The sequence below is a fragment of the Halichoerus grypus genome, chromosome 2 (assembly GCF_964656455.1).
Source record: "Halichoerus grypus chromosome 2, mHalGry1.hap1.1, whole genome shotgun sequence".
NCBI lineage: Eukaryota > Metazoa > Chordata > Mammalia > Carnivora > Phocidae > Halichoerus > Halichoerus grypus.
In genome coordinates this window covers 174,020,333-174,044,843 of record NC_135713.1, presented here as the reverse complement: position 1 = coordinate 174,044,843, position 24,511 = coordinate 174,020,333, and the positions used below count along the sequence as shown (strand labels likewise).

The following is a 24,511-nucleotide window of genomic DNA, read 5'->3' as shown; positions in this document are numbered from 1 at the left end:
AAATGTTGATCCAGTGTCTCTCTGGGCTAAAATTAGGGATGCTCTAATTGCATTAAAAGAAACTAAAGCCCCCACTGTGCTATTGCTATGCTTTTACTTGGAGTTCGTCTTTTAAATTGGATATTTTTCTTGGGTTGAGTCATTTGCTTTATAAGCAGTGCCTCCAGTAATCCGTTTTCTCCATAAAATGCATGTCAGTGTTTATTGAATGCCACTTGAGTTCTTCTACCCATGCTCTTGCAAATCAGATGCCTGTGGGACCTTGTTTCACTGGTAAATCCCTTTAGTCTTTCTCTTTACCCTCTCAGTTACAAATACCCTGATCTTCTAAAAACATTCGTAGATAAACGTTCTCAGAATCTTATCGTTCTGTTTTTCTATCACTGAACTTAGTAGAAAATAATTCTGTGCTTAGTAGTCTCTGCTTCTGGTACTGTACAATCTCTTGATTTTTCTTCCATCATCAGATTCAGTGTCCTTCCAGATTCTTACATTGCCTATTTTGTAAATATTGTTCTCTCCTTATTCTACATACACCATGTTCTTATGCTTCAGGAAGGCTCTTGAGCTTCCAATTTTTATATTCTGCCTCTTTTTCTGTCCTGACCACAAGACTCAAGTGTCCAGGTAACTCAAACAAGAATATCCCAAAATAAGGTCATTCCCCAAATGATCCCATTAACTCATATACTTTATCTTACAAAGGTGTCAACTCCCATATAGTCATCTACACCAGCACCTCAGCTTCTACCTGGAGTTATCTTTGCCTCTCTTTCATACACGATTAGTTGTCAAATTTTTTCACCTCCTACATATCCTTAATCCATGTTCTTCTCTCCATCTCCTTATTTCTGGATCTAGCTTTATGGTTTAGTACCTTATCATCTCTTGCCTTGAATTATTATAGGAGCCACCTTTTTTTTTTTTAACACTTTTATTTTTTTTTTTAAGATTTATTTATATTTATTTTAGAGAGAAAGACCGCGCGGGGAAGGGAGAGGCAGAGGGAAAGAGAGAGCGAATCTCAAGTAGACTCCCCGCTGAGCAAGGAGCCTGACACAGGGCCTGATCCCACAACCCCGAGATCATGACCTGAGCTGAAATCAAGAGTTGGATGCTTAACCGACTGAGCCACCCAGGCGCCCCATTATAGGAGACCTCTAACTTGTGTCTCAGTTTTCCATTTCTGCCTCTAGGCCTTTCTGTAGAGTACTTTTTGAAGTAAAAAATGGATTATACTGTTCTGTTTGAAAGCCTCTCACAGAAAAATCCTGTGAATATAATGCTAAGTGAAAGCAAAAGAAACTATATGCTGTGTTTAAAATGTAATACCTGTTTTAGAGCAACCAGAATGATAGTTCACATTTACTAAACGCCAGGCACTTTACATATGTTGCTCATGTAATCTTCACAGTAACTCTGAGATAGATACTAATATTATCCTGATTTCTACCCATGAAGAAACTGAGGCTTAGAAATTTACTTACTGTGGGGGCACCTGGTGGCTCAAGAGTCAGTTAAGTATCTGACTCTTTTTTTTTTTTTTTTTTTTTTAAAGATTTTACTTATTTATTTGACAGAGAGAGAGAGACAGCGAGAGAGGGAACACAAGCAGGGGGAGTGGGAGAGGGAGAAGCAGGCTTCCCGCTGAGCAGGGAGCCCGATGCGGGGCTCGATCCCAGGACCCTGGGATCATGACCTGAGCCGAAGGCAGACGCTTAACGACTGAGCCACCCAGGCGCCCCTAAGTATCTGACTCTTGACCTCAGCTCAGGTCTTGATCTCAGGGTAGTGTGTTCAATCAAGTCCTGCGTTGGGCTCCATGCTGGGTGTGGAGCCTACTTAAAAAAAAATTATTGTGAAGGTTCACATAGCTGGTAAGTCAGAGCACTGCCCTTAATTCTAACTATATACTCCACACTATTTATTTTTTATGTGTACATATATGTTTTCAGTCACAAAAAAATAAACACATCAAAATATCAACTGTAGTTAATGCTAAATGATGGGGTCATTTAGCATATTTGTGATTTTTTCTATATTTCCTACAGTGACAATGTAATTTGTAATAATAAAAAGAATAAATATTAATTTTTTAATATAAAAAAAACCTTCCATGATTTTCAGTTTTCAACAGAATAAAGCCTAAATTACCTTGTGTTCGGGGCACCTGGCTGGCTGGCTGGCTGGCTGGCTCAATCGGTAGAACATGCGACTCTTGATCTTAGGGTCATGCTTTTAAGGTCCACATTGGATGTAGAGCTTACTTTAAAACATAATAAATAAACAGGGGCGCCTGGGTGACTCAGTTGAGTGTCCGACTGTTGATTTCAGCTCAGGTCGTGATCTCAGGGTCAGGAGGTCGAGACCCATGTTGGGCTCCACACTTGTCAGGTAGTCTGCTGAGGATTCTCTCTCCCTCTCCTTCTGCTCCTCCCCGCCCTACCCCCACCCCCTGCTTCCCTCTGCAATAATAAATAAATAAATCTTTAAAAAATAAACAGGGGCGCCTGGGTGGCTCAGTCAGTTGAGTGTCTGCCTTCAGCTCGGGTTGTGATCCCGGGGTCCTAGGATGGAGCCCCACATGGGGCTCCCTGCTCATCAGGGACCCTGCTTCTCCCTCTCCCTCTGCCTGCTGCTTTGCCTACTTGTGCTGTCTCTCTGTCTCTCTCTCAAATTAATAAAATCTTAAAAGATTAAAAAAAGATTTTTTTAAAAAATTAAATAAACACATACATACATACATACATCACTCACTCACTTTCTGTCACAGAGTCCTTTGCAGTATGTGTTCCAGTCTGCCTTACCAGTTTTATTTATACAAACTCTTCCCCTTGGAAAAAACTAAAATTTAGTTATACATTAAAATGTTCTTAATTGGGGCACCTGGGTGGCTCAGTTGTTAAGCATCTGCCTTTGGCTCAGGTCATGATCCCAGGGTCCTGGGATCGAGCCCAGCATCGGGCTCCCTGCTCAGCAGGAAGCCTGCTTCTCCCTCTCCCACTCCCCCTGCTTGTGTTCCCTCTCTCACTGTCTCTCTCTGTCAAAAAATAAATAAAATCTTTTAAAAAAAAAGTTCTTAATTGGCAGTAGCTAACTACAGGAGGATTAGAAGCAATAGATAATTTGGGGATTCATTTTTGAAGGCTGCTTAGTTCTTGGATTATTAAATTGTACCTTTTAATCTCTTACTTCGTGATTTTTAGGATGCCAGCCCTGTTGTAATTGAGCCATCATCTGTTCTGAATGGAGGAAAATACTCATTTGGAACAGCGGTACATTGTATAGAGCAGAGTGAAGATAGAATCGGAGGAGGCAGCCTCACTTACGTGAACACCACGGAAGAGAAATTTTCAGACAACATTTCTTCTGCATCTGAAGCCTCAGAAACTGCTGGCAGTGGTAAGTATGGCTTGTTTCCCATAAAGTTTATTGAGGGTCACTTCTTAAAGGAGTATACTTTGTCAGAAATGTGCTTCATAGGATATAATCAGGCTTCTATTCACAGAAATAACTTTTGAATGAAATGATCAATTATAAAATTCTTGAATACATTAGTAGCTTTACAAAAAGAAACTCTTCTATATTCTACTTCATTAATCTCTCAATTTGAAAATATGTTCACTGTTGGGGTACCTGGCTGGCTCAGTCAGTAGAACATGAAACTCTTGATCTTAGGGTTGTGGTTCAAGGCCCACATTGGGCGTGGACCTACTTAAAATAAATAAGTTCATTTGTAAAAAAAAAAAAGAAGAAAGAGAGAAAATATTTTCACTGTTTTCATTGATTAAGGCTACTTCTCTCCATATTGCTATTAAATTATTTTGTCAATAATTTGGAAAGACAATTTTTGAGAAAAGACCGTTTTTGAGAAAATCTAAAATTCCATCTCCAAGACTTTCTCTGCCTTCATTGGATTAAATGCACCCTCATATCAGATTCTACAGACATTTCAGGCTGGAATTGGGGGATTTTTTTTTTAAACTATTGAGAAGTCCTAATGCTTCCCATAATCCCCTACAGTCTTTGGTAGGACTAAAACTAAAAACTAAAAAAACACTAAAACTCAGTGTTTCTACACATTTGGGGAAAATGCTTTGATGTTTGTGGCGTAGCTGAGTTGAGCTGATCCTTCTGCTGACAGTGGCAATGCTCTCAACCTTACTCTGTTGTTATTTCATCTTTGAGATCTGGCAAATTGGACAGAGCTAGCATCCTCTCTGTAGAGTTCTTTGTAGAATCTACTCCTTCTTGTTCCCCATCTGACATTACAGCGATCATTCAGCAGTCCTAGAAGTTCTGTCTCTGATGAGCTTTAACACCAAGATTATTTTTAACCCTCTCTAAGGTCCTTTTTGATACGTGCTTACTCTGATCTGTGCTATCCATAGGCTGAGCAGTGCCGCAGACGAAAGGTTTAAAGTGACTAATGGCTAGAATGTTTACGCGATTGATGGCTAGAATGGTTCGTCTGTAGTTCAGAGCTGAAAAAGCTTAAAATACCATTGAGGTTCACAACTCTTAAGTCAGCATTAATCATTTTTCTGTGTGCATTTTTCTGTTGTAACCTGGATGCCTTCCTTTGAAATAAATTTATTAAGGAAGTTCCCTCCTCTCTGGCACTCTTCTTTTAGAGTTCTTGTTTTAGCTCCTTCCCTTTGGTTTAGAGACTTCTTTTTTTTTTTTTTTTAAGATTTCACTCATTCATTTGAGACACAGAGATACAGAGAGAGAGAGAGAGAAAGCATGAGCAGGGAGAGAGGCAGAGGGAGAGGGAGAAGCAGGCTCCTCGCTGAGCCAGGAGCCCGATGTGGGGCTCGATCCCAGGACCCTGGGATCATGACCTGAGCTGAAGGCAGACGCCTAACCATCTGAGCCACCCAGGCGCCCCAGGTTTAGAGACTTCTTATGACCAATCTACTAAGAACATTTGGAATGCGTTTACAGGTGGAAAAAAAGAATTAAGGGTGACTATGTGAGATCCCAGGTATTTGGCCATACTTCTTCCTTTTCTATCAGAGGATGTATAATTCTTGTGAATTATTAGATATTTTAGGATGCTGGCCAAATGTTCATTTGGTAACTGTTGGTTTTTTGGGGGGTTTTTTGTTTGTTTGTTTGTTTAGATTTGTATTTATTTATTTTAGAAAGAGAGCATGTGAATGGGGTTGAGGGGCACCAGGGACAGGGCGAGAGGGAGAGAAAGAATCCCAAGCAGACTCCACACTGAGCTGAGCATGGAGCCAGACATGGGGCTGGATCTTACAACCCTGAGATCATGACCTGAGCTGAAATCAAGAGTCGGACACTTAACCGACTGCGCCAGTCAGGCGCCTCATTTGGTAACAGTTTTTAAAGCTTTTCTTCCACTGAGTGTTGTGCTAGGTATTGTCCAGAAGGATGACATCTATATTTCCTATCTTCTGCAGAGTTATCAGAATCTTATGCTGTAGTGACATGCCAACAGAAAAATAGCATTAATCTAATACATGGACATTGAGTTCATATCTTCAAGCCTATTTATGTATAATAACTAAAAATAAAGAGATTCCATCCTCTTTTCCCTTACAGGCTTTCTGTATTCTACCACACCAGGAGCAGATATGTGCTTTGCCCGACAACATAACACATCTGACAATAATAACCAGTGTTTGCTAGGAGCCAATGGGAATATTTTGTTGCATCTCAATCCTCAGAAACCAGGGGCTATTGATAACCAGCCACTAGTAACTCAAGAACCTGTAAAGGTAGGTGATATGACATCTATGTAAAACAATTCTCTTTCAAAAAAGTGGCAAATAAATTTCATTCTAGAGGTTTTAATGTACAGCATGACATTTGTACATTCATGGTTTGTTAAATTAACCTGTTGAAGATGGAAATCTCTGCACAGTATATTTCTGTGAGGATATTTTATGATTTAGTAATTGCATAGAAGCAGTGTAGTAATCCTTAGAAATATTCTTACTTACTAGGACAGCTACTTTGAAAATGCAGTTTTATGTGTATGTGGAATTTTTTTCCAAAATAATAATTTCTCAGCCAGTCTTATTTCCAGATGCTCTAATGATTTTTCAAATGATTTGCCTTGAGTTCTCTTTCTTAAATAATTTATTTCGAAAGTTAAAAATAAAAATCTCTTTTAGAAAATTATTTTCCAATAACATGAAACTGAGTTGTGACATATGTGTTTGTTCTCCTGTGTCTAGATTTTGTTAAAACACGAGACTGTAACACTAAAAATATTAAAAATCAACATCTGTATTCCATTCTTTCTAAGGCTACATCACTAACACTAGAAGGAGGACGATTAAAACGAACCCCACAGCTAATCCATGGAAGAGATTATGAAATGGTCCCAGAACCTGTGTGGAGAGCACTTTATCACTGGTATGGAGCAAACCTGGCTCTACCTAGACCTGTAAGTATAACCAATGGTGCTTTATATAAGGAACAGTCCTAGTTGGGTCTTCCATTACTTTTCTATATGAATCTCACTATCCACAAATTAGTTCTTACTAATGGCAACAGAGTACTCAGTACCTGTAAATTAGTTGAACAAAATTTAGATTTCTTTACATTTATTCATTCATTTATTCATACATTTACCGAGCACTGTATTAGTACCAGCTCTACAGTGATGTGCCTGTGGGAGTGGGTGGCTTACCTGGAGCGGAGGGAATAGTCACTGGACTAAATAAAGTCAAGGGATTGTGAGGCTAGGCTATTAAATAAGTCATCCATATAAACGCAGACTTTAGGATAATGTAGGGCTTAGGCTGGAGCAGAAGTCTGAGAGCCGGTGCCAAAAAGTTCAGTGAATATAGGGGAAGTGCTGCAATGATTACTTCTGAGACTGTTATTTTTATTAACCACACAGGTATCCAGTTAGGGATTGGTTCATCCTATAGTTGTTGGTAGATTTTTGTGTTTTGTCTTTTTGAAGGAAGGACACAAAAATGATCATAACAGGATGATAACAGGAATCCAAGGCAAGTGAATTCTGATTGTTGCCATTATTAGGATGAGTCATTGAGAGCATAAATAAAATGCTCTAAAGTAATTTAAAAGACTTGAAGTATATAATATCACAATATTAGTGAGTTAACTATACCATTATACTTTGGGGCTTATACAGTAAACAACAGGACTCATACCCTCAATACTCTTTGCGTTGTCAATGCAGTAAATTACTTCATAAGAAGGTTCTTTTTGTAGATCAAGAAACACTCTCCCTCATATAATGTCCCAGATAGAACTTTCTTATACCAGAAAAGTTTGCATAAATGAGATACAGTAACTTAGATCACTTCCAAAGAGAGGAAAAAGTCTGCTCTAAAGCCTTAGTCTATAATTTTGATGTTGACTTTGACTTACTAATAATTATGTTTATTAAAAATTGTGTTTAAGTCGGAATCAGGAATTTGGACTTTGTGTTTGTTGGCTCCAAAAGGTTCCTACTGTATTTGGCATCAGAACTCCTAGAAGATACATATAAATACGAATATACATAGATACATATACATATATATACTTTATTTATTGGGAGGTGGGGTAGTCCTTCAGTTAGTTACTTAATTTCTGGGACTTTCCAGCTTTATCATTATATTCTATATCTAGGAATATATCTGGGAAAACATTGTGATAATTGTGTTTGATATATATATAGTTTGATATTTTAGAGCCTGCCTAGATTTGGATTACCAGTGTTCCGATCTCTAAACCTTAGTTTCTTCCTCCTCTCTAAAATGAACATGACCGTATCTACTTCATTAGAGTTGTTTTGATAATTAAATAATACATACAATTAGCACAGCATCTGATTTATGGTAAGTGGTCAGCAAATGCTGACAATTGCTAATATCATCATCATCATCATCATTAAATGAGTTTTTTCAGAGCCTCACACAAGGTCATATTTTTTACATTGATGTCAGACAAATATTAAAATAATTTTACTAGATCAAAGCTGCATTTGCTAGCTTGATAGAATTTTTTTCATCTCTAAATATGACACATTTGCCTGATTTCAGGAAAAAATGCTACAAAAAACATTTAAAATGGTGTTTTCAGGGCGCCTGGGTGGCTCAGATGGTTAAGCGTCTGCGTTCGGCTCAGGTCATGATCCTGGGGTCCTGGGATCGAGCCCCACATTGGGCTCCCTGCTAGGCGGGGAGCCTGCTTCTCCCTCTCCCTCTGCCTCTCCCCCTGCTCATGCTCTCTCTCGCTCTCTGTATCTCTGTGTCTCAAATGAATAAATAAAATCTTTAAAAAAAAAAGTAAAATAAAATAAAATGGTGTTTTCAGGTAGAGAATACTAAATGTATTGCCATGGCAAGGTTAAAAGTGAATGCTTTCACCTTCATACTTACATAAGTCATACTACTTATTTAAAAATATCTTTGGGGTGTCTGGGTAGCTTAGTCGGTTAAGCATCCGACTCTTGATCTCAGCTCAGCTCTTGATCTCAAGGTTTTTTCTAAAAGTGTGATGATCTCTTTAAGGCAAATTCTTGCACATGGAATTGCATCTATTGTTTGCCAGTTGCCACTGAAGTTAACAAGTTCAAAGACAAGAATAATTAAAATGTAAATAAATATGTGTTTTTGTATGTGCATAAGAATTTGTTAATTTGTAATTTTTCACAAAATCACTTGTTCTCTTGGCAAACAAGATGCATATTATAAAAACTACTTCATTATCAGTTCAAATTCTGCCAAAGGTATGTTTTTATGTAGCCTGACAACTACCAATACTGAATTATTAATCTTGCCTCAAATCATATTAAACTAAAATCATAAGAAATTATGGTTGACTTTGTAGCTATTAGTACCTGTCTCGAGGTGGACAGACTTCGTCCAGCAGTCTTAGAGGAGAATACCAGGGAGAGCCCTTTTACTGCTTATCATTTAAGTAGGATTTGAAAAAGCTCCCAAATGGAGCTTCTCAAGTGCCATACTGTAGCATATCAGAATATGCGGAATACTTTTAAGAAAAAGTCCTAACGGTTTGGTTTGTAGCATTGTTTTCATTTGGTTCTTTACTGCCCCCTCTTGATACTGAAAAATGCTCTATTGCAGAAGACATTGGTTACTAGGGCAGAGGGAAATAAAATAAAACCTGATCACTTGAGACTGTTAAAATTTATGTAGGATTTTATGTTTTAAAGTATGTTAATCCTGCTGTCCTTTTGGAATACTAAATTGATAATGTTCTACTCTTAAAACTCTTGGAGCAATATTTTTATAATGAAATGTTTTCCTGTGTCTTTGGCAAGCACATTATTGGAGGGGGTTACTGAAAAATCCGTTTCAACATGAATCTCAATTTTGCTCACGCACTGTAATTGTTTTTATCATAGACAAAAATATATTGAGTCAACCAGTTACAGTAGAACATAGCAAAGTTTTATATGAAAACATTTTTATCCTTACTACTAATACAAGAAATAAAATTTTAAGCAAATTTATAATATTCTTTATATGTGTTAAAGAAACAAGGTATTTTCAAATGATGTCCACTGATAAGGTTTTATGAGAGAAATACGTTCATAAATTTCTGAGAATATTATAAATTGCTACACTTTGGCTGGCAAAATGACTTAGATAATTAATGATATGGCCTTCTATACTTTTTGACTTATAACTCCAGTCCTAAGAATTTGTCCCTTAAAGGACATCATTTATATACATGAAGTATGTAAAAGTGAAAAGAATTATAGTGTGAAGGGAATAGAATTATAGATAATATTTAAGATTTTTCCCCTTAATTTCAGTGTTACTCGCTTTTAAATAAAAGAGGAGAAAATAATCACCAGGAGTTCTAATCTTGGAAGATGGGTTTAGGACCAGGAGCCTGAGAGTATTTAAACCTATGTAATTTAAATCTGTGAATCTCTATAATCTAACATAGATAGTGAACCTAATGAACATTTTAGTTTAAAAATAAATCTCAGAAATTCGGTAAAAAATGACAAGTTTTGTTTCTTTTATAGTGATCACATTATATCTTTTATAACAATAGGTGATCAAGAATAGCAAGACAGAAATCCCAGAGCTGGAGTTATTTCCTCGATATCTTCTCTTTCTAAGACAGCAGCCTGCCACTCGGACACAGCAGTCTAACATCTGGGTGAATATGGGTATGATGAGCCTGAGAATGTTTCCTCAGCATTTACCAAGAGGTAACTTAAGAATGCAGCAAGAATACCATACATCTCTTTCAAAAACAAAAACAACCAAGTTGCTCAAAGTCTGGTGCCACTGCACTAACACATATTCCCATCTACTTTCATACGGAATCAGTAAATCGTCTGTGGGGCTTAGATCTATGGTCATGCGCAAGACTAGATGGGGTAGTGGCAAAGTCTCATCATCAAACTGAGAAGAATTGTTTCCTTTTCTGGTTGGTAAGCATACAAAGAAAAAAGGCCATTATAAATTATTTGTTTGTCGTAAGTTAGAATATGCCAGTTGATGACTGACTGGTCTTTTCAGCTCCTCAAATTTCTGAAAAGTAACTTCTTTCACAGTATCATATTTTTGTTTATTTGTTGGTGTTTTTTGGGACTCTTTTGGCAAAACATGATACATTTCTCATGCTTGGTCCAAGGAGTCTTTATAAGAGACAGATAATATAAAGTGAAAAATATTTTTGAAAATTAAAATGGCACATTTGCTTTGAAAAACATCAAGCCTATCAAAATGACATATAAGTTCCCATTTTAATGTATTGCATGCAGAAAGTCCCCTTTGATTTACCTGTGAGGTTAAATTTTATTGACAGGCAGGACTTGCTCTATGCTTTTGCTTTGCAAATATTTGACATTGTTCTTCAGCAGAAATAATGAGTTATCCATTTACACAAAGTCTTACTTTGTGTAACAATGCCAGAATGTTATTAATATAACTTAGGATGCAAGAACTACCTTTGAACCCAAACCAACCCTGTAAGCACCATTCCTCCTTTGAAATCAAATAGTTTTCTGTCTTCCTTAAAGGTTTTAGTCACATAATATATTGGATATTCTTACACATATTGTTTGGTAAGAATTATAGCAAAGCATTGGCTTCTGCCTAACCAAACTTGGGGAAAATGTCAAAATCGAGGAGCAGTGAAATAGAATCACTATGAAACATTCTTGATTTAATTTTCCATTGAATAAAAATGTTCACCTTGCTTCCATGGCACCCATAGCATATATCTTTCTCAATTCTCTTTGAAAGATAACATGAGAGGCAAGATGTGTTGTTGTGCTTTTAGTAAGTACTCTTTGTAACTCTTGTGCTGATCCTAGATTTTCGCTGCTTCTGTAAATTCCACTAGATTTGTTGGTGCTATTCAAAAACACAGAATTATGTGTAATAAGTGGCTGCCTGCTTAATGAGCTATGCTATAAAAACTGTCTAGAATTCAAATAAATTTATGTGGCTTATGACAATAGAAATTGACTTGGACACTACACTTGCAAATGCTTCTGAATCCTAGAACTGGATAGTTATGCTCCAAATTTATTCTTAATTTGAAATTTTATTCCTTACTAATTAATTCTGAAATCAATCATTAATCGTTTTGAAGTTTATGAAAATATGCTTTCTTGCTGTAATCTTATAACTAATCCTCTGATGTATAATTGGAAAATTTTGCTCTTTTATTTTCTGTTAAGAATTATCCTTTGCTTGCTACCTGATAGTAAAATATTTGCTAGGCTATGTGTTTAAAAATTGATCATGGTTGGGTTTTGTTCTGCCATAACTTATTTTTCATCTTTCTTATTACTCAATGTATTAGGGCTGTTTACTAGACTCTTTTATTACTTTTGAAGTGATGGGTGTACAAACTGTGACACAGTTAACAATGACTTAAACGTAGCCTTGTTGACAGATAAGGCTACAGGGTCTTTGTTTCTTATATGGTTTTTCAGCCTATTTTAGGTGAGTCAATTCTTTTTGGAAGCTCTTAAAAAAGTGGATGATGGGGCACCTGGGTGGCTCAGTCGTTAAGCGTCTGCCTTCAGCTCAGGTCATGATCCCAGGGTCCTGGGATCAAGCCCCACGTCAGAATCCCTGCTTAGTGAGTCTGCTTCTCCCTCTCCCACTCCCCCTGCTTGTGTTCCCTCTCTCACTGTGTCTTTCTCTGTCAAATAAATAAAATCTTTAAAAAAAAAAAAAAAAAAAGCAGATGATACCAATACTTTTCTCTGCTTTGTTTAGTAGGTGAAGATTCAAAGGCATTTAATAAGAGGAAAAAGCTAAGTCTCCATTGAATGGGTAGAAAATTACCTGGCATGTATAATTGTACCCTGGATGGGTTACATTGATATGCTTTGTTTATTTTTGTTTTGGGTTGCTTAGTAAACTATAACCTACTATAGCTAGAGAGGACCATTTTAAGCTACAGCTCTTGCCTGGGTTTTTGGCTGAATAGTTAACCAAGGTTTAGTTAATTGTTTTAGCAACCTGTTTTTAACTTCCGTAATCTCTTGTCACTTCATCCCCCTTCTCTTTTGAAGTAGGTGGTTAAACTTGATATATTCTTTCTTCACTTATCTCTCTTTCCCCTTACTACCATTCTTTTTGTTTCTTGAGCCCTCTTGGAATTAAAGATCATTTCTGCTGTCATCTTATTTTGCAGGCAGGTCATATGGTTTTCCTGCCTTTTCAGCGGGGCAATTTTTTTTGTCATGGGAAGGTTCTTGGTTTCATTTTAAACTCTGGCCATTGTAGTGTCTCTGCCTATTTAGAATTTTAAGTAAAAGTTTCTTGTGTAATTGTACTTCTGTGCCTGGTATTTGGGGCACTTAATTACTGGGAGTGATGGGATTAGTAATTCAAAGACAGTTTATTTTAAGAAAGTGGGTCACGTTGTTAAATAACAAAAATTCAACCAAGTAAATTTTAAAGATCTAATTGGCTTTATTAATTGATTTATGAATCTGGCAACATCCCTTCTAGCAAGTAGAGGGGTGCTCCCAAGAGCTACAGAAAAAAAAGAAAAAAGGTTTTTAAAGGTAGAGAGGGAGTGGAAAAAAGGAAACTCTTCACAAAGATTCCATTGTTTTAAGCAAGGTCTCCCTCTTAAAGGGAATAGTAGGGTCTATCAATAAATTTCCTAGTACTGACCAGGAAATTCACATGTTGACTGGTTAAAGGTTACATTTCTAGGGATTTGAAACTGCAGTTAGGTCAGGTATTAAGTCTTAGTTTACTGACTTAAAGCTTTAACATAAGTGATCCCATTTTGGGCCAGTGGTTTTCTTTTTAACGAATTCAATTTTCTGTGGAATTCTTTTTAATGAATCCAGTTATCTGTGGAATTCAAATCAAGTCCCATATGATCTTCCCCATTCTTACATTGAATATTGATTTTGCTATTGAGCGTGACCCTGCTGAGGGCAGCCAAGATACCGTGTCTGTTGTTGATACTTGCCACTGCTCTTGGGATCCAAATATTGCCTGTTCCTTGGGCTTCTGGTCTTGTTGCTCTTCCTTCCAAAGTTAAGGCTTTGAACTTAAACACAGTTGGTCTCCTATCTTAATTTTAAAGCTTCTTAATTTATAAAATTATTAATCCTATAATTCTCATTTCTCATCATTATTTCCTAAAACAGTCATTGCTGAGTGGGGTGCTTTTTTTTTTACACCTGCCTTTTTCCTTATTATGATTACCATGACCATAGGAAATGTACCTTCTCCGAATGCGCCATTAAAGCGGGTCTTAGCCTATACCGGCTGTTTTAGTCGAATGCAGACCATCAAGGAAATTCATGAATATCTGTCTCAAAGGCTACGCATCAAAGAGGAAGATATGCGCCTGTGGCTCTACAACAGTGAGGTAAGTCATTTCCAGTTGTAAGGTGACTTGTACACATGCTGAAAAAGATCCGAACAGTACAAAAGTATATAGTGAAAATTCTTCATTCTCATCCTCTGACCCGTCTTCCATCCTCCTCAGAGGTAGTGCTATTAATTGCTTATATATTCTTCCTAACATATGCAGTATGTTTTCAGATTATACTCTGAAATTGGATCATAGGTAGTTTTAACCCGTTCTCTATTCCATTGTTGCCTCTTTATATCCTCCTGTGATCACCATGGAGAGGCAGTATAGTGTAATAGTTAAGAGCACAGTTCCTGGAGCCACACTGCCAGGGATTAAATCCTGGCCCTGCCACTTGTTTAGTTGTATAACCCAGAGCAAGTCACTTAACTGTCTCAATTTTCTCATGAGTAGGCGGGCAACATAATAGTATCTCCCTTAGAATTAAATAACTTAATTTTGTGAGCACAAACAAAAACATGTAATTCTACTGTAGGACTTTGATTTTATATTTTTGGTTCCTGGTAAGTTTCATCTTGATCATAAGCATGTTTACTGAATTTCATACTAGATAGTAAAGAAAATTCTTTTGTACAAGTGCTTCAGAAAAATCTAAATCTCAATGAATTTTAGTTTGGTGTGTGATAAGTCTTCCGATCTCCCCAAAATTCTGTTATAATTTTGTTTTAGAGCATGAAGTATTTGTTTATGAAGTTGACATTGTTTTTCTCTCATTTTGCCACCTAAATTATAAATATTTATGAACTATAATATGCGAAATATCTGTCACATGAGTTAGAGAACTACAAGGACATGTTTAATTGTTTTAATTATCATTCATTTTTATTTCCTTTTCTGTTTCAAGTTTAGTAATCAAATTAACAAAAACATTTTCTCCTCCATACACAGAATTACCTTACTCTTCTGGATGATGAGGATCATAGATTGGAATATTTGAAAATCCAAGATGAGCAGCATCTGGTAATTGAAGGTATAAGATGGAAGCATGCATCTATATTAGATTTTAGGGAAAGAATTTAAAGATTTAGTTACTAATAATCTGTTTTATAATTTTTCTGACTATTATTTGATCATTATATTCTTTATAGTAAAGAAAACCCATTCAGCTCTTATGTAATCCTACATACTACCTAGATTGCTTTAAAAGAAAAATATGTCTGCTTTCATTGGTTGGCAAGGAATAGAAACATTGGGTAGAAACAAGTGAATTCAGTTATAAATTTATAAAATTTCAACCTGCCTTTTTGAGTTTGAGTAAGAAAACTAACTTTCTGGCATAGTTAGTGGCAGAGGCTTTCATTAGTCATCAAACACTGGTCACTCGCCAACAGAACTTGTATATTCACACATAGATTTACACACTGACATGGACATGTCACTGTAAACTTAAAATGTATCTTTCCCCTTCAAGATTTTTGGAAACATTGCAGACCGCCTTTGTATTAAAATAAATAGATTATAACACCCAGTGCTCCATTCAATACGTGCCCTCTTTAATACCCATCACCAGGCTAACCCATCCCCCCACCCCCCTCCCCTCTAGAACCCTCAGTTTCTTTCTCGGAGTCCATAGTCTCTCATGTATTGAATGGAGCACTGGGTGTTATACGCAAACAATGAATCATGGAACACTACATCAAAAACTAATGATGTAATGTATGGTGATTAACATAACATAATAAAATAAAATAAAATTTAAAAAAGAAGTTGAAAAAATAAATAAAATAGATTACTCTAACAGTTGTCATAATTTAAGAAGGAATTGTGATAATTCTAATACATTAAGTTTAAGAGCTTTAATTACTTCTATAGATGTTTGAGTATAATTTTAATTCAGGTTGGTAATTGAGGGAATAGCTTACTAATGAATTCTAATCAAGTGGCTATAAAGTCCCCAATATAAAGAGTTGGAATGGTTTCAGAATCAATTACTAAAATTAACTCAATTTTTTTTTTCAGTTTCTGATTTAGAAATAAGAAATTTTTTTTTTTTAAACAGAAGCAATTGAGTGGGTGTGATTTGAATGGATAAGAAATTAACACGTTCCTCTCTCTGTCTTTCCAGTTCGCAACAAAGATATGAGTTGGCCTGAGGAGATGTCCTTTATAGCAAACAGTAGTAAAATAGATAGACACAAGGGTAAGTCTCTGGTTAATTATTTCTAAAGAGATTATCTTAAAATTATTCTTTTTTTCTTTCTCAACTATTGAAGTGTTAACAACTTTTGGCTTTCTAGTTCAAAATTGATTAGGACCCCTTTTTCCTGGAGTATCAATTTTTTTTTTTCTAACCTTGCAATTAAATAATTTATATATTTTTAAAGACATAATACTAGGAGAGAATTGTTTGAATTGTAAAAAACTATCTTAGCAGTTAAAGAAAATCTTTGCTAGTTTTAGATCACAAATGAGCTTGGATTATCATGATTGCCAGTGACTCTCTATGAAAAACCTTCTCTACTTTGGCATTCCAAGACCAGATAAAGAAGTATTAGCTCCATTTAGCTGATTAAAAAAAATTAAAAAATCATTGCGTCAAATACAAGTAACTGGTCTGCCTGCGACATCTTACTGTAGTTAGGCTTCCTTCTCATAATTGTTTGTTCCAGTTCCCACAGAAAAAGGAGCCACTGGTCTGAGTAACCTGGGAAACACTTGCTTCATGAACTCAAGCATCCAGTGTGTGAGTAACACACAGCCACTGACACAGTATTTTATCTCAGGGAGACATCTTTATGAACTCAACAGGTAATATTTCTTGGTTCATTACCCTCTCTTTATGACTTTGATATGAACCCACTACCACTTAAATCTCTTTCTTCACCCTGGGGGAGAAAAGACTTATCTTATTTGCCCTATTTAGTATGAAATAAGGGGCAAGGGATACTTCTCTTGTTTTAAAAAGAAATTTTGATGTGAGAAAATAGATAGACATTTCTGTGCCCATGTGATTGTGATTTATGAGAACCTTTGGCAACAAATTTTCCTCTCGAACTTCTAGGACAAATCCCATTGGTATGAAGGGGCATATGGCTAAATGCTATGGGGATTTAGTACAGGAACTTTGGAGTGGAACTCAGAAGAATGTTGCCCCATTAAAGCTTCGGGTAAGCAGATTAAAATAATATGAAAGTATTAAGTCCTAAGCAGTTGCTTAAGTAACTGATTTTTTTCTACACGCTTTTTATGTTTAGCTTTTTAGCTTTAGTTTAACTAATGTGTTTTAGATCTTTCATGAGACATAAACTAGGTGTCAAATATTTTTACTTGCTCAAATATATGTAAAATACTGCTATAGATGTAGTGTCAGGAAATGATCAAAGTCATAGTCTAAATTTGGGATGTCATTCAGTTTACTAATTTATCAAATATCTGTATACATAGTAAATCTTCCTTTGTTAGTCCTTTACTGTTAGCAGTGTTCTAACTGCAGGTATACCGCTGAGCCTAGTAAATGATACTCATACCTTTTTAACATTACTAAGATAATTAGTTCTATCTATAGAATTGTTTTTTAAGATTTTATTTATTTATTTGACACACAGAGAGAGGGCCAGAGAGCACAAGCAGGGCGAGTGGCAAGCAGAGGGAGAGGGAGAAGCAGGCTCCCCGCTGAGCAGGGAGCCCAATGTGGGGCTCAATCCCAGGACCCTGGGATCGTGACCCAAGCTGAAGGCAGATGCTTAACCGACTGAGCTCTCCAGGTCCCCCACCTATAGAATCTTAAAAAGCAGCAAGAGGGGCACCTGGGTGGCTCAGTCGATTAAGCATCCAACTCTCTCAACTCAGGTCTTGATCTCACGGTGATGGAGTTTAACCCCGACATTGGGCTCTACGCTGGGCATGGAGCCTAATTTAAAAATAATTAATTTAATTAAAAATAAAAAGCAGAAAGAATGTATATTACTGAAATTCATGGATACAAATTTTACATTATATATGTAGTAAAGTTAGGATTATTATTTTTAGGATTATTTTTTATCTTTATTTAAAAACAATATAAAAACTTTTTTAGATTAAAAATTCATCATAATAACTAAAACTTCGACTACTTAACCACTTGCAAGCACTATTCTAATTACTTTATATGTATTAACTCATTTAATCTTCTAAGTAATCCTAGAATGTAAAGCAATATTATTATCCTCACTTTTTATGGCTTAGGAAACTAAGGCTCAGGGCAGTTAAACAGCTTGCCCAAGGGCGCCTGGGTGGCTCAGTTGGTTAAGCGACTGCCTTCGGCTCAGGTCATGATCCTGGAGTCCCTGGATCGAGTCCGCCTCGGGCTCGCTGCTCGGCAGGGAGTCTGCTTCTCTCTCTGACCCTCCCCCCTCTCATGTGCTGTCTCTCTCACTCTCTGTCTCTCAAATAAATAAATCTTTAAAAAAAAAAAACAACTTGCCCAAGATTATAAGCTAGTTAGTTAAGTCCTCACAGTTAAACACAAGGCTATTCTGCCTCTAATAATAAAAGTTAGGATACAAGACTAGAAGAGTTAACTGTAAAAGAAAACTATAACAGGAACTTTTTCAATGAGAGCAAAGGCCATTTTAATATTTCCGTCCTACCTGTCTTAAATAATATCTGTGTACCTAAAGAACTGCTTATATGATACTGAACTGGGACACAGTATTGGCCAAAATACCTTTTTTTCCTTGTCATTTGAGATTAAGACTAGAAAGATTTTGTGATTATTCAAAATATATTTGCTGAAATCGAGGCAGACTAAATACTGTTTACCTTCTCATAATGCCTCTGAATGAATGATGGGGCATATTCATTCCAAATTTTATGGGGTAGCAAATAATGAGTTTGATTCCTGTTATATTTATAGTGGACTATAGCAAAATATGCTCCCAGGTTTAATGGGTTCCAGCAACAAGACTCCCAAGAACTTCTGGCTTTTCTCTTGGATGGTCTTCATGAGGATCTCAACCGAGTCCATGAGAAGCCATATGTGGAACTGAAGGACAGCGATGGCCGACCAGACTGGGAAGTAGCTGCAGAGGTTTGTCAGTTTTGAATTTCTAATGTAAGCAATAGATCAAATGTTCTGGCCACGAATGTGTGTTGCACAGCTTAAATGCTAGCTAAACTATTCTGTGATCAGAATTGTACTGTGGAAGTGAAGGAATTTATATTTCTCTGTTTAATTCTTGTTCAGTAACACCAAAACAGAGCATCTTTAATGCAAGTTTTAAAATGTTGCCTTTTTACATTGTAAACTTTTGGGAAAGAATGTAGGAATAATTATTCAGTAGAACTTGGAGTCCCCATAATTGCTAAAATAATGTGTACAGTGACCAATAGACATGTTTTATCTGCCTTTTAATGGGTAAAGAACTTTAATACTCATCACTGTCACCATGGTAAGAACAAAAAAATAGGATTTTCCGTCTGTATTTAATATCATATAGGTTGAACAGAAAGAATCACATTCCATTCAAGAACTGGTTTTCTGGGGCGCCTGGGTGGCTCAGTCGTTAAGCGTCTGTCTTCAGCTCAGGTCATGATCCCAGGGTCCTGGGATTGAGCCCCGCATCGGGCTCCCTGCTCGGCAGGAAGCCTGCTTCTCCCTCTGCCACTCCCCCTGCTTGTGTTGCTTCTCTCACTGTCTCTCTCTCTCTCTGTCAAATAAATAAAATCTTTAAAAAAAAAAAAAACTGGTTTTCTATACTATCTCAGTAGGTGGTACATTTTAAATTACATATCTGCATTGTAAATTTACAGGCAGAAAGCTTCCATGTTTTAAATGAAGATTAAGGATTATGTTCTTTTTTTAATTGGGGTATAGTTTACATACAATATTATATTAGTTTCAGAGGATTATATTCTTGACATTTAAACCTAATAGACTTAGCCAATTTATTTGAATTTGTGTAGAAATAATTATCTTTTGAATTTTGGGGAAAAAAAAAGTTTTCTAATCTTTTTCCTTGCTAGGCCTGGGACAACCATCTGAGAAGGAATAGATCAATTGTTGTGGATTTGTTCCACGGGCAGCTGAGATCCCAAGTCAGATGCAAGACATGTGGGCATATAAGTGTCCGATTTGACCCTTTCAATTTTTTGTCTTTACCACTACCAATGGACAGTTATATGCACTTAGAAATAACAGGTAGGTCACAAAGTTCCAAAAAATTACTTCAATGTCTTTTACCTTATTCAGGTAACCCGAATTTGTAAGTATAGTCATTTCTTTATAATGCATTCTCATAAAAATTGGCCAGCATGTTATAATCTAGCAATCTAATTTTAGGCATAATTTGAAGTTTGAAAGACCTGGAATATAGGTCCAAGCCTTGTACCCATTGATTCCTCTATTGTTTCAAACATACCAGAAACTCTTTAAAATCTTGCAAAGCCATTCACACTTCTATAGCAGATGAACATCAAAAAATAATGATTTCATTCAATATCATCCCCGAGTACTATCTATTGTAGTTTACAAATAAAATAAAAATTCTAGACTGAGGGGCATCTGGGTGGCTTAGTCAGTTAAGTGTCTGCTCAGGTCATGATCCCAGGGTCCTGGGATCGAGTCCCACATTGGGCTCCCTGCTCAGCGGGGAATCTGCTTCTCTCTCTCCCTCTGCTGTTCCCCCTGCTCGTGTTCTATCCTTCTCTCTCAAATAAATAATAAATAAAATCTTTAAAAAAAAAATTCTAGACTGAAATGTTTGCTATTTCCAAGTCTCACACACACACACACACACACACACACACACACACACACACAGGAAAGCTTTCAATGAAACCTGCATTTTACTGATAAAAGATGTTTTTTCTTTACTAGTTATTAAGCTGGATGGTACTACCCCTGTACGATATGGACTACGACTGAATATGGATGAAAAGTACACGGGATTAAAAAAACAGCTGAGCGATCTCTGTGGGCTTAAATCAGAACAAATCCTTCTTGCAGAAGTACATGGTTCCAACATAAAGGTAATATTAACTATTCTTTCTAAGAAACCCTTGATTCCATCCTTCAAAGATCACCGTTTTCTCAGGGCACCTGGATGGCTCAGTCGATTGAGCGGCTGACTCTTGATTTCGGCTCAGGTCATGATCTCGGGGTCCTGGGATCAAGCCCTGCATCCACCTCCGTGCTCAGCGGGGAGTCTGCTTCTCCCTCTATTCTTCCCCCCGCTCTCTCTCTCAGATAAATAAAATAAATCTTTTAAATAAAAAAAAATCACAGTTTTATCAATTAATGACTGAAGGAGATATTAATAACAACAAAGACTGAATAAAAAAATTTCTCAAGTTTCCCATCCCAGAAACTTTAAAAAGGGTTATCTGCCAGCATAAAGAAGTAATAATGATAGTGGCATTTTTAAAGAAGGGAAATATATAAGTCCAGTGCTATCTATATGGAGTAATCTAGCTATGTCACTACAGTATAGAATTCCCCCATTGACTACTGCTGCTACACTTTACAGCTCTTCTATATTGCCACGCTCACTAGAAGTCTTCCTAGGTTAAAATTTTATACATATTTATAAATGTGTGCTTTTACTGTTTCTTTATGAATATATACACCTGGCCTTTCAATACTCTTTAAGAAGTTAGAGAGCAAAGACAAATTGACGTAAGTCACTTCTTCCTGCATACCAGCTACAAAAATAAGCAATTTAACAAATACATTGCCTAAAACTAATATTACACCATATGTTAACTAACTAGAATTTAAATAAAAACTTGAAACAAAAAAATAAATTTAGGTGGGGAGGGATGGGGTAACTGGGTATTGGGCATTAAGGTGGGCAAGTGATGTAATGAGCACTGGATGAATAACTGAACTGTACATCTGAAACTAATGATACACTAATTGAATTTATTTTATTTTTTTTATTAAAGATCTTATTTATTTGACAGAGACAGCGAGAGAGGGAACACAAGCAGGGGGAGTGAGAGAGGGAGAAGCAGGCTTCCCGCTGAGCAGGGAGCCCGATGTGGGGCTCAATCCCAGGACCCTGGGAACATGACCTGAGCCGAAGGCAGATGCTTAACGACTGAGCCACCCAGGTGCCCCCACTAATTGAATTTAAATAAAATAAGTTTAAAAAAATTTTTAATAAAATAATAAATATGTTACCTACCCTGAATTGAGCTCATACCATTGGTATGAAACTCACCTAATTGATGTTTTTCTCATGTGTAAAGCAAAGGTAAGAACTCTCTGAGGTTGGGGTTTAGATGCTTGAAATGAGGGACAAAACTTAAGGAGCCAGTTATACACAATATACTTCTTTCCTATGGAAAGGGATAACGGTTTTGTAAGGTTAGTTTTCAGTCAGTTTATCAAGCTTCATCTTTTAGTTGTTTGAGAAAAATTAGTCATCTTGTTTGTTTTATTGGTGAAAGCATCTAAGACATTAACTTGTATGTATCAGAAAGATGATTTTCCATTTTATCTGAAGCATTTCCCCCCTTCTCATCTTACCTCTTTTTCTGTAGAATTTCCCTCAGGACAACCAAAAAGTACGACTCTCAGTAAGTGGATTTTTGTGTGCATTTGAAATCCCCATTCCTGGATCTCCAATTTCAGCTTCTAGTCCAATACAGACAGGTAAGGTAGAACTAGAGCTCCTTCTTGTGATTTTAGCTTTAAATACTGGGTTTATATTTGTTTGGGCTAAGGATATTTGGGCAAAAGAATTTTGGAGCCTGATGGAAACCTTGGTGATCATTTGGCTCAAATTCCTCATTTTTTAGACAAGGAGCCTAAAATTCAGGCAATGTAAGTGACAAGTAGATGCTTAACTAAATCTGCCCCTGGAATTCAGATCTCTTAATTCTTTTTATCTGACACTAACCTGGCAACAGATGGCATAAGAGATATATACTATCAGAAAACAAAATAATAAACACAACTAAAAAATAATCTCTTTTGGGTTGGGGTGGGAAATAAAAACAAAAGAAGAATTACTGTTTATCAATATTGCATGTGATTTGATATGGTTATCTGAGTCTTTTTGACCATATAGTATTGTTTGCCTATCATATAACCTTTTGCATCCAATAGAATATCCACTAGTTACATGAAGTGTTGAGCACTGTTGAGACTGAAAAAATTGTGTTTTTAATTTAAATTTAAAAAGTATCTTTCATAATCATTTGTAACAAATATATTAACTTTGGTTGGGGGGTTGTTGCTAATGGGGAAGGCTTTGCAGTTGTGGAGACCTAAGGTATATGGGAAGTCTGTGTAAAGTTAAAAAAAAAAAGGCAACATCTAGCTAGAGACTACTGTATTCAACTAAACATTTTTAAGAGAATGGAGACATGAATTTGTAGAGAGGAAAAAGAAAACTACGTGCAACAATATGGTGCTGATAAAGGTTCTTACAAAAATTTTACTTATACTTTTCAGAAAACTTTCCAGCAATTACTCTGCTTTGTCATTTAGTCTAAGTGTGAGTTATAGAAGTAAAATCTGAAATTAAAATCTTCTAATCAATCTAGAATTATTATTTGAACTGTGATTTCTCCCTGCCCTTTGCTAAAAGAGACTGTACTACAGTGGTCTGAGTCCCCACATTATTTGAGAAAAGAGCAAAGATGAAGGCACCACAAGCTTATGATGCTATACTTATCTTTGAATTTGTAGATTTCTCCTCTTCCCCATCTACAAATGGAATGTTCACTCTATCCACCAATGGGGACTTGCCCCGACCAATATTCATACCCAATGGAATGCCAAACACTGTTGTGCCATGTGGAACTGAGAAAAACTTCACAAATGGAATGGTGAATGGTCATATGCCATCTCTTCCTGACAATTCCTTTACAGGCTACATCATTGCAGTCCACCGAAAAATGGTTAGTTTAACGTTAAGCAAGTTACTGCCGGTCTTGCCAGTGTCATTTGTGAAACATAGCCACTTTCTGTCTTTGAAGCATCTTCATTTTGTTCACTTTCAATATATTATGTATGACAGTGTAAGTGATGAGAGCCGGGATTTGGTATCACACATGCTGGCCTATGTATGAAATGACATTCCTCACTCATATTAAACAGCAACAGGATAGCTGGTACATCTGAATACTACTTTCTTTTATTTTTTATTTTTTTAAAGATTTTATTTATTTATTTGACAGAGAGAGCTAGAGAGCACAAGCAGGGGGAACAGTAGAGGGAGAGGGAGAAGCAGGCTCCTCACCAAGCAGGGAGCCTGATGCAGGGCTCGATCCCAGGACCCTGGGATCATGACCTGAGCTGAAGGCAGACGTTTAACCATCTGAGCCACCCAGGCACCCAGAATACTACTTTCTTTTAAAAGTTTGTGTCTCCTGTGTTCAAGTAGACATGTACATCTTCTCTGCCATTAAGTGTGGATACCTTTGGAGATTGGTTTGGTTGGTTGGAGAGAAACAAGAATGTTCTTGGGTAAAACAAGTTGTCTCATAGGACTGCTATAAAAAAGTAGCACAAATTTGGTGGATTAAAACAACAGAAATTTATTCTTTCGTACATATTTCTAAAGGCTGGAAGTCTAAAATCAAGACATCTGAAATCAACAGGGCCGTGCTCCCTCCAAAGGCTTTAGACGAGAATCCTTCCTTGCCTCTTCCAGCTTCCATAGGCATTTCTTAGCTGGTAACTCCAGTCTCTGCCTCCTTCTTTGCATGGTCTTCTTCTCCCTTCGCTTTTTACTAATAATGT

General features: G+C 36.6%; 1 protein-coding gene across 3 annotated transcripts in view; it reads left to right on the top strand.

Moving 5' to 3' along the window:
- USP32 (ubiquitin specific peptidase 32) overlaps positions 1–24,511 on the top strand; it is a 213,257-nt gene that overhangs the window by 166,382 nt on the left and 22,364 nt on the right. For 2 of the 3 annotated variants that reach the window (XM_036120978.2, XM_078064134.1), the window contains 14 exons: positions 3,207–3,402; positions 5,572–5,747; positions 6,281–6,421; positions 10,024–10,183; positions 13,679–13,833; positions 14,728–14,809; positions 15,905–15,979; positions 16,449–16,587; positions 16,841–16,946; positions 18,674–18,847; positions 19,783–19,957; positions 20,636–20,787; positions 22,303–22,414; positions 23,456–23,667. In XM_036120978.2, coding sequence (XP_035976871.2) covers positions 3,207–3,402; positions 5,572–5,747; positions 6,281–6,421; positions 10,024–10,183; positions 13,679–13,833; positions 14,728–14,809; positions 15,905–15,979; positions 16,449–16,587; positions 16,841–16,946; positions 18,674–18,847; positions 19,783–19,957; positions 20,636–20,787; positions 22,303–22,414; positions 23,456–23,667 — 2,055 coding nt within the window. The remainder of the gene's footprint in view (positions 1–3,206; positions 3,403–5,571; positions 5,748–6,280; positions 6,422–10,023; positions 10,184–13,678; positions 13,834–14,727; positions 14,810–15,904; positions 15,980–16,448; positions 16,588–16,840; positions 16,947–18,673; positions 18,848–19,782; positions 19,958–20,635; positions 20,788–22,302; positions 22,415–23,455; positions 23,668–24,511) is intronic. The other variant, XM_036120979.2, reaches the window with a different exon arrangement.